The 9,350-nt window shown below is 56.0% G+C and overlaps 1 protein-coding gene across 1 annotated transcript; it reads left to right on the plus strand.

Annotated features, from left to right (window-relative positions):
• Positions 1–4,137: 4,137 nt before the first annotated feature.
• On the plus strand, positions 4,138–8,607 carry CDCP2 (CUB domain containing protein 2; the record flags this gene model as incomplete). The annotated part of the gene is made up of 6 exons (XM_084290929.1): positions 4,138–4,213; positions 4,910–5,257; positions 5,332–5,670; positions 6,122–6,475; positions 7,989–8,167; positions 8,293–8,607. 6 exons carry the CDS (start codon positions 4,138–4,140, stop codon positions 8,605–8,607), a joined length of 1,611 nt encoding a protein of 536 aa, XP_084147055.1.
• Between the last annotated feature and the right edge of the window lie 743 nt (positions 8,608–9,350).

Raw genomic sequence — 9,350 nt, forward strand, 5'->3', positions numbered from 1 at the left:
GATTGCGTGGCCAAAGGAACAGCAGAGCACTGGCACAGCACTCTGCAGTCTGTGGGGTTCACACAGTTGTGTTGTTATCTTGCTGGGTGATACCAGGCAAGCCACTTTAGCCTCTGTGTGCCTCAGTTGCCTTGTAGAACACTAATATGGGATGAAGATGCTGCTTTCTGTAAAGCGACTTTTTTTTAAAGAAAAATCTATATATGAGGATGGAATTACGTGTGCTGCCCAGTGAGGACTTGCACTGCCTGCTCTGAACCTTAACCCTTGCAGTGCTACCTGGGGGGAGAAAGGGAGTGTCCTAAATGTCATTGTGAGAAACCATCGGGGCTGTAGCTGCTGTCTGTCAGGGAAGATGGCTCTGTGCTTTTCATGACCCCTAAGTGTTGTGTAACAGCCCTGGTTCATTAAATCAAAGTTTTTTTCCAAGTTCATAGCTGTTTCTTTTTGTCACAGGACTTTAGCAGAGTGGAAGTGCTCTAAGCATATGAGAGCAACACCCAAGGAACAAAAGCTTCACAGGAACCCAGCTTTGCGGGGATGCTCCCCCGTGGGGCACAGCAGAGCCATGCTCTGTGCAGCCCTGGGGCTGCCATGGAATTGCAGTCCGTGCGCTCCAGCCCCTTCCTTTTCTGTCCAAGATGCTGTTGCCCTTGGTTTGAGAAATCCTCTCTCTACTCCTTCACCTTTTTAGTCCACCATGCTCACTAACTTCACCTGCAAATACAGCCTTTCTGCACACCTTTGTGTTTTTCCCTTCATTTCTTGTTCATCCCGTGTTGGGATTTCCCAGGGTGACAGATGATGATGCATCGTCATTCCTGGCCCATTTTTACCACCTCAAACAATACACCTCGCACAAAGAAGATGCACTGTGAGAGTTACTCACAAGAAGCAGAGCACACTAAAGTGACGGGTGGGTCTGCCTTCCCATGCTGAGCAGGGTCGGAGCTGAGAACAGTTTTGGCCCTGAGGACGCTGTCTGCAGTGCTTGCCATTAAACCACAAGGAGTCCAATGCACTTGCACAAGTGTGAGCATTTACAAGGCATGATTTGGTCTTAAATGGCGTGGGTTCCCCTCACATCAGTGGGATTTGTCTCAGTTACCAAATGCCAGGACTGAGTCCAGTACGGATGCAGCTTTTATGCCGACTTCATCAGAGCAAGGGCCTGCAGGAAAGCTGTTCCCTTAGTCCAGAATGGGCTTTGGCTTTTAACGCAAGCAGATGCCATAGAGCTGCCCACATTAGGTCCAAGACAAACTCTCAGCTCCCCTCCAGACCATGTTTCAGCCACCATAAACCACTCCGTAGTGGAGGTGTTTCTGTGCAGCAGCAGGCTGAGAAAATAAGGAGTTGCTCTCCCTGCTTTGTCCCTAGCTAGGAGCACAAAGTATTTTCCTCAGACATCACACGCTCTGAAAGCCTCGCTCTTGCTTTAAGCATTCTGCCTTTCTGAGATTTTGCTACAAATCCACAAAGCCTTTTTGCAAAAGGCCCGAGGTAAAACTTGGTGCCTGCTTTGGGAAAGCGACGAATTTCCGAGCAAAAGCTGGGACTGTTCCTTTAAGCGCAACCCCAATATGTCTGGGTATTTCAGCACATATGGGCCACGATGGTTAAACCCTACCCAGCTGGTCTGGCCATTCTGCCGCGAAGCCTCCTGTCTTTGTTCGTGGCTAAAAGGGAGGGTGGTGAGAGACGGAGCAAGCTGTGAATGCTGCGGGTTGCAATCCTGCAAAGGCAGCCTGCAGGGGAGCGGGAGGAGGCGACGCACTGAGCCGCCGTGCCGGAGGGGACAGGGGTCCCTGCGAGATATTCTCTGTAGGGGAGGCGATGTCCTTGGCAGGGTGAACTCAGAGGGGCCTTTGAACAGCCCCCGGCACTTTGTTCTGCGTTTTCTGCCCTTCTCTCTCCCTTCCCCCTCTCTCCTTTTGTCATTTTTCAGGCTGGATGTCAGCGTGCCGCGGGTCCCCTCTGCTGCCACAAGGCACGCGGGATGGAAAGGCTCTGCCCCATGGCAGGAGGAGGAGAGGTTTCCTTCTCTTCCGAGGTCAGGGTGGCCACTGCCGGCCCTGCTGGGTGCTGGCAGGAGGCTCGGGTGCCCCGGCCACCCCAGCAAGGGGCACGGGGACCGGCCACCCCTGGAGGCCCCCACAGCTCTGCTGGGGAGAGCGGCCTCACTTCGCTTCCTTTCTTCTTCCTCGTGGGCAGCCTAAATACCTTCTTAATTTCATCTCATTATTTCCTGCCTAAATAATTCCCGTTCCTCCTGGGGACCGTGTTTAAACCTTTGATCTTCTCTGAAGTCTCGCAGCCCTGATCACATCCTTTCTATTTAAATGAATCAAACGCCTTTTTGACTCATGATTTATAGATTTGCCCGCCGAGGAATTCAAGGAGCCCCGGTACAGCACGCCTCAAAAAAAAAAAAACCCGCAGTGTCTCCGGCCCGAGCCAAGGCACCCTGGGCTGAGCCAGAGCACCTCTGGCAAGAGCTGCGTGCTGCAGGCCCTGCCTGGCTCCTCGTCAGGGTTATTGCTGCTCCTCAGCCTCCCTTCAGCCCTTCTGCCCTCCAGCCCACTCTGCCGGCTGACGGATGGCGCTGCCTGGGCTCGGGCCCAGCCTGGGAATTGCCATCCCCAGGTCAGGAGAGGGTGAACGTGCCTGAGGCTGATGGATGCCGTCCCCCGGGATGGGGTCACAGCTGCTGTGCTGCACAGCCTCAGCCTCCTGTTTCCTGGGGGGTACCGGGGCATGGAGCAGGACGGCTGAGAGAGGCCGTGTAGGGGTGGGCGTGATGGATGCGGTGCCCAGGCCAGCCGTAGATTAACTGGAGGGAGGTGGGTGATGCTGGCAATGGGGTGATGGCGAGGACGGCCATGTCACAGCGATGGCGAAGCCAGGAGCAGCCTGTCCCTACACCCAGAGGCCCAAGGGACTGGGAGGCTACTCTCAGCCCCTCATGGCCATGGCTAGGGCAGCACACCGGGCACACCAGGCAGCTGGAGCGCAATCAGCCAGCACCACCGGGCATCTCCATCCACGTGCAGTCCCTGGGATGTGCTCCCAGTGCTCACCAGCACGGCTCCAGCCAGGCCGGGCATGGGGCAGAGAGCCCGGATGAATGTTATTGTTGTTGTTATTACCCATAAATATATGCAGGCACTTAATGACCCTGGCACAGAGCACTTCCTGGCGATTAATGGCCAGTTGGTGTTAATGGTCCTCAGCGGCACCTCGGGCCATCGGCTCCTCCCAGCCCATCATTAATCCACAGGAAATGTCTCAGGCATCGATCCTCATTGCTTAATTAATAAACACAACTTGCCTCCCCGGCTGAGATTTAGAGCTACTTGCTGCTTCTTTCCCCACTGCTCTGAAGGTGACTTCTAGAAGCACGGGTCTCTCCCGCACCTTGCTTGATTTTTTGAGGCCTTTGTGGCTTTTTCCCTCCCAGCATTCATTCAAGAGTGGGCTAAGACGTCTTTTTGCTCCCGGGCAGGCTATGAAAAGCCTGATGCTGGGAGGTTTGCATCTTCTGCCCTCCATCCACTGCAGGACGGTGAGGTCCTGGCGCTGCAGCATCGCGCCTCCAAGCCACGGCCGGGCATCCAAAGCAGGGCCAGAGCACTCGTGGTGTTTCTCCAGCTTTTATCAACAGTTGGCTTTGTGCAGCGAGTGCCGCAGTATAAATCACGTTAATTCCTGAGGTACTTTTCCGTGGTGAGTCTGAAATTCCCATTTTGGTTCGCTGTCTTGCCTGGCGAACTAAATTATTTTCATGGCCCCTTAAGGGCATATTGTCAGCCCAGACTTACTGCCGTTATACACCATATCTGAAACATTAATATCTCTTCTAAATATAGTGTATTGACAAGGTATCTGGTATAGTGTAAATCCTTGGGACATTTGATCCAGATCATTAAAACTGAGTGAAGGAAGGGAGGAATAGATCAAGTTACCTTGCCGCTCTTAATTCAAACAAGCAATGAATTATTCATTCCGCTATTAATTCTGCAGTCCTCCTGCTTTTTATTTATTTCTCCCCGTATTTATTTTTTTTTCCCTCCTGGACAGACAGCTCTGGAGGGATGCTCGGGCACCGGTGACGGGAGTGCTGCCCGCGCAGGGAGGATGGGGCGCAGGGGCACGGGCTGCCTGGCGGCGCTGGCCCTGCTCTGCGGGGTGCTCGGGGTGGCTCCCAGCACAGGTAAGAGCCTGAACACCATGGGGACACCGGGGCTGGCCAGGGGAAGGATCCAGCCCGGGAGCCATCCAGGTGTGTGCAAGTGTGTGAGACGGGAGTGCACTTGGTTTGCTGCATCACGTTGGTTTTATTGAAGATTGAAGTTAGGGATTGTCCGGCTGTGGTTACATGAACGTTGCTGAAGGAGTTATTAGCTCGTGGAGTTGCACACATGTGTATGTATACCCACACACACATATAGATGTGTATATATACACATAAATGTTGCAGTATATGTGGTAAACCCACATTTTATCTGTACAAGGTGCCCCTCGGATGCAGGGTGGGTTCAGCACACAGCACAGTACCTGGGGGACCAGGGGGGCAGCTCAGCCCAGCAACTCGCTAACTGGCAGCATCCCTCCCCCCAAAAAAAAGGCACCAAGTCCCTAATTACCCAGCTGCCTGCACCACGGCTGCTCCCCCTTCTTGCAGGCTTCCCTCCTGGAAGTTTAGTTCAATAACTTCAGTCCTTTAGCACAGCCCCACATCGCCTAGTCACCTCTCCCCGGTAATTAGCAAAGCAGTGGTGGATGCTCCAGTGGTGGGATGGAGCTGGCGTTGTGCACCCTGTCCCACTGCCCAGCCACCATCCTTTTAGGGTTTCCCTCAAAGAGGGGGTGTCACATCTGCCTCCCACCCCTCTCTCCTGCCACCCAGGCATCAAATGCGGTGGGGTGCTCTCGGCACCCTCCGGCAACTTCTCCAGCCCCAACTTCCCGGGGCCGTACCCCTACGAGACAGAGTGCACGTGGCTGATCGTGGTGGCCGAGGGCTCCTCCGTCCTGCTCTCCTTCAGCCACTTCGAGCTGGAGTACCACGCCGCCTGCGCCTACGACTACCTCCAGGTCTACAACGGGGCCACCCGTGACCGGGGCAACCTCCTGGGCACCTTTTGTGGCCACAGCGCCCCGCCGCCCTTCGCCTCCGCCTGGCACGTCATGGCCGTCGTCTTCCGCTCCGACCGCCACGTGGCCAAGCACGGCTTCGCCGCCGCCTACCACAAAGGTAGCAGGGGATGGCGGATGTATCTGTCTGTCTGTCCATCCGTCCTCCCTCTGACCTCAGTTTCTGTGTCTCAGATGCCTGCGGTGGGCAGCTGACGGGGCTGTCCGGGGAGATCACCAGCCCACGGTACCCCGAGAGCTACCCCAACGACGCCGAGTGCCGCTGGAGCATCGGGGCAGCTGGTGGCCCCATCACCTTGGTCTTTGCCGACTTCCAGATGGAGGGCGGCCAGGGCTGTGGTTTTGACTACGTGGCCCTCTTCGACGGCCCCACCGCCACTGCCCCCCGCCTGGGTCGCTACTGCGGCAGCGCCCGGCCGCCCCGCACTGTCTCCTCCACCCAGCACCTCCTCGTCCTCTTCAAGTCGGATTTCAACATCGTGGGAAGGGGCTTCAAGGCCCATTTCTACTCGGGTGCGGGGTTGAGGGGGGCTGGGTAGAAGGATGTGGGGAGGGGTGGTGGTTTGTGGTGCCTTCCCTCCTGCGGCAGCTCAAGGAGATGATACTGGAGGGAAGATCTTTGGGGGGACTCCATGAGGTGATGGTGGGAGTTATAGACCATGATGCACAGCAAATAGCTTCATTATGGCTCTTCCAGGCCTTAGCTTGACTTTCTCTCAAACAAGAGATGCCCTTCTTATTGCTCGTGATGTGCCATGGGTTAAGTGTCCCCCCTGTCTTCCCCTGTAGGACACTGCCCATGGTCTTAACTACCTAGGTTGCTGCCATCCCCCAAAACTCATGGGTGGACATTGGCCAAACACAAGGCCAAGGAGCAGTAATGTGGAGGGTAGAACAGGCTTTAGCAATAAAACAAGTGCTCAGCAGCCAGGAGGCTTCAGCTTTCCTCTTTTCCCCCAAGCAGGAGAGTGCCAGGAAGTCTACACCGCCATCAAGGGGAACTTCTCCAGCCCTCAGTACCCCAACTTCTACCCCAACAACCTCCAGTGCCAGTGGAGCATCCAGCTGCCCCCAGGCTACCGGATCAAAATCTTCTTCTTGGACCTGGAGCTGGAGGCCCGGAGCAGCCTGACCGGTGGCTGTGACTACGACCGCCTGTCTGCCTTCGACGGCGGGGCCGAGAACGCCTCGCTGCTGGGGACGTGGTGCGGGCGCGACAGCCCGGCGCCCGTCACCTCCCGCGGCCACCGGCTGCTGCTGGTGCTCCGCACGGACCGCAGCACGGCCAAGAGGGGCTTCTCCCTCGCCTACGTTGGAGGTAAGGTGTCCGCTCCTCCTGGTGGGGTGCAGGAACCAGGGGGCTTTTAGGGGATGGAGGAGCCAGGGGAGGTGGCCAAGCACTCAGGTGCCAGCTCATGCATTAATACCAGTCACTTTGTGGCTGTGCCATCACATCACGGCTTGCCCAAAGGCCACCAACTGCCCTGCATGGCACAGCCACGGGTGGAAACGTTGTTTTCTCCTCCACTGTGAGCGGCACAGGAGGATCAGGACCCTGCTGGCCCCATGGGCTCATCCCCACTGCATTTGAGCCCCATCTCCCAGCCGGTGCACCCAAAGCGGGAGGAACGCCGCGCAGAGATTTGTCAGCCTCCGCAAAAGCTAGCGAATTTATGGCGTTCACTGTATTTCAAGATAATTACATCTGAGCTGACCCGTGTGTTGGGGATGATTCATGCCTGTGCTCGGCACGGGATGAGCCTTGGGTCCACAGAGTGGAGGAGCAGCCTCGGCATCCGCGGGTGGACCCGGGTGCAGCATCCTGCAGAGCTGCTCGCACGGCAGCACAGGAGCCATGGCTGCTGAGCCAGGTTCTCAAGCTTTTATCCCTCGGCAGCAGAACCGTACATCATCTGGGGTGTAGCAGGAGGGATTTTGGAGTACACGGCTGTGGGAGTCGGAGAGGGGATGGAGTTTTCCCCTAGGCCTCTACAACCTGAGAGGGAGAGAGCTCGTACCAGGCACCCAGCAGGGCTACATATCATCCCCAGGACCATGGAGATATAAAAAAGGGGCATCTCTGCTTCCACAGCTCTTAGTCCATGCAAATATTTCCCTTTTGTCTGGGCCCATGAAGTGAGTTGGGCAGGGCGTGTGTGATTTACGGCCGTTTGCATGAAAGCCTTCACGCCGGGAGAGAGGATCCATTTTCTCCTCCTCCTCCTCTTGATCTAATGCACTTTAGTTATTTGGTAAATCTTCTAATGGTTTTATAATGCACTAAGTGTAGCAAAGTGACACTGTTTTTTCATATTGATTTTATTGCATCTTACCAGTTTCGTAAGGCCAGGATTCAGAGGGAGCTGGAATAATTCAATAATTCATACTGCCCAAGTGCTTAGTTCAAGCTCAGCGAGGATTAACCTTAGAGGAGTGGGGCATTCTCCTCCCTACTGCCCTCCCTGCACCGCTGCTTTCTGCACCTTTCTGAGGGGCCACACAGGGTGCCAGAGGGAGAACAATTGAGAGGGGCCGTATTTTGTATAAAATAACACTTTCTACATTACAGGTGTAGCTCTTTTTTCCCCCTGAAAAATCATTTATTTGCCTTGATCCACAAGCCAGAGCTGTGGCAGTAGTGGTGGGTACCACACGAGGCACAACAAAGCTGTGAGGCTGGTGTCCCCACCGGCCCCAGTGCCACCACCAGCTCCACGTATCACGGGGACAGTGGTGGTGGCTCTGGGCCGAGTTGCAGTGGTCTCTGTAGGTGGCACAGCTGGGGAAATGCCAGCAATGCCTCACCCATTTCTTGTTTTCTGCCCCAACAGTCGTGCCCATGAACGTCAGCTGCACACGGACAGACTTCCACATCCAGATCCCCATGCGGGCCCTGGGCCAGCTGGAGAGGAACAAGATTTATTTGGGGATGCCCTCCTGTGCGGCCCACGTGGTCGGCTCCAACTTCAAGATACACACCCGCTTCGACACCTGCGGCACCGAGTCCCAGGTAAAGGCTTGGCAGACATTCCCTTAGAGCCAGCCGGGCAGGGGTTAGCCCTGGTCCCTCTCAGAGACTGCTCAGAGCTGCCCCATGGAGCTGAGCCCTGAGGAGCCTCAATCTTTGTCTTGCAGAGACGAAACAACACCAACATCATCATCAGCACGCTCTACATCGACTTCTCGGCAGGCGACCAGGAGGACGTCCACCGGTATGAGGTGCAGTGCGAGCCGAAGAAGAAGGAGGCTGCGGTCACCCTCATTGCTGGCCCCGGCCCGCACAGGCTGAGCCAGGCCGAGAACCTGGTGGAGGCCCAGCAGAGGGAGGCAGGAGGGGCGGACACCCGCGAGGCCAGGAGCCAGGACACCAGCGACATCGTCTTCATCAGCATCTGCATCCTGGCCGGGCTCCTCATGGTCATCGCCGTGGTCGGGCTCGTGCTGCTGTAGTGAACTCATCCCTGCTCAGCTCGGAAATGCCCCCCAAAATTTTCCCTCGGCCCAGGCTTAGCGCTAACGCAGCTGCTGAGACAGAGGCCCCGAAACGGAGCCCGAGCCCAGCCTCCACCTCCTCCCCGCGCCTGAGGGATCTGGGCAATAGGCAGCCGCTTCCCTTCCCCATCGGTTTTCCTCTGTCTCTCAATCTGTCCATTTGGCTCGGGAACGCACTTCTCGTGCTCCGTAACTCTTCCCGCACCTGCTTCCATTTATTTTCCCTCTGGTGCCGCTACTTTCGGGAAAGTAACGTTGTTTGCCGATGGCTGCAAATAATCCTGTCAATTATTTCTCGCTGAATTCTTGAGCGTACAGACTACCCCCCAAATATAGCAATATTTCCAACAAATATTTTCCGTGCTCCCATCCGTGCCTGTGTGGGTGCCATGGATCCCTGCTGGAGGCGGCTGCAGACGCCGACGTCTCCCCTTGGCACGCAGCGATGGGTGCAGCGCACGTAGGTGCTTCGGGGAGGTGTCTCCGGTGCCCATATGCGGTGTCTGAGTGGTGGGGATGTGACGAGACGCGTTCATCCTTGAGCTCCCCACTGCTTCTCCACGTGTCGTCTTCTCACAGGGCTTACCTGAGCGCTTCAGCCACCCAAAGGCTGGAGAAAATGAGAGCAATTTGTCCTTTACCCTGTGCTTTCCTCCTTCCCAGTGTTCCCACGAGAGCACTGTGCCTCTCAATCCTAAACC

The sequence above is a fragment of the Netta rufina genome (assembly GCF_964035555.1).
Source record: "Netta rufina genome assembly, chromosome: 8".
Classification (NCBI taxonomy): domain Eukaryota; kingdom Metazoa; phylum Chordata; class Aves; order Anseriformes; family Anatidae; genus Netta; species Netta rufina.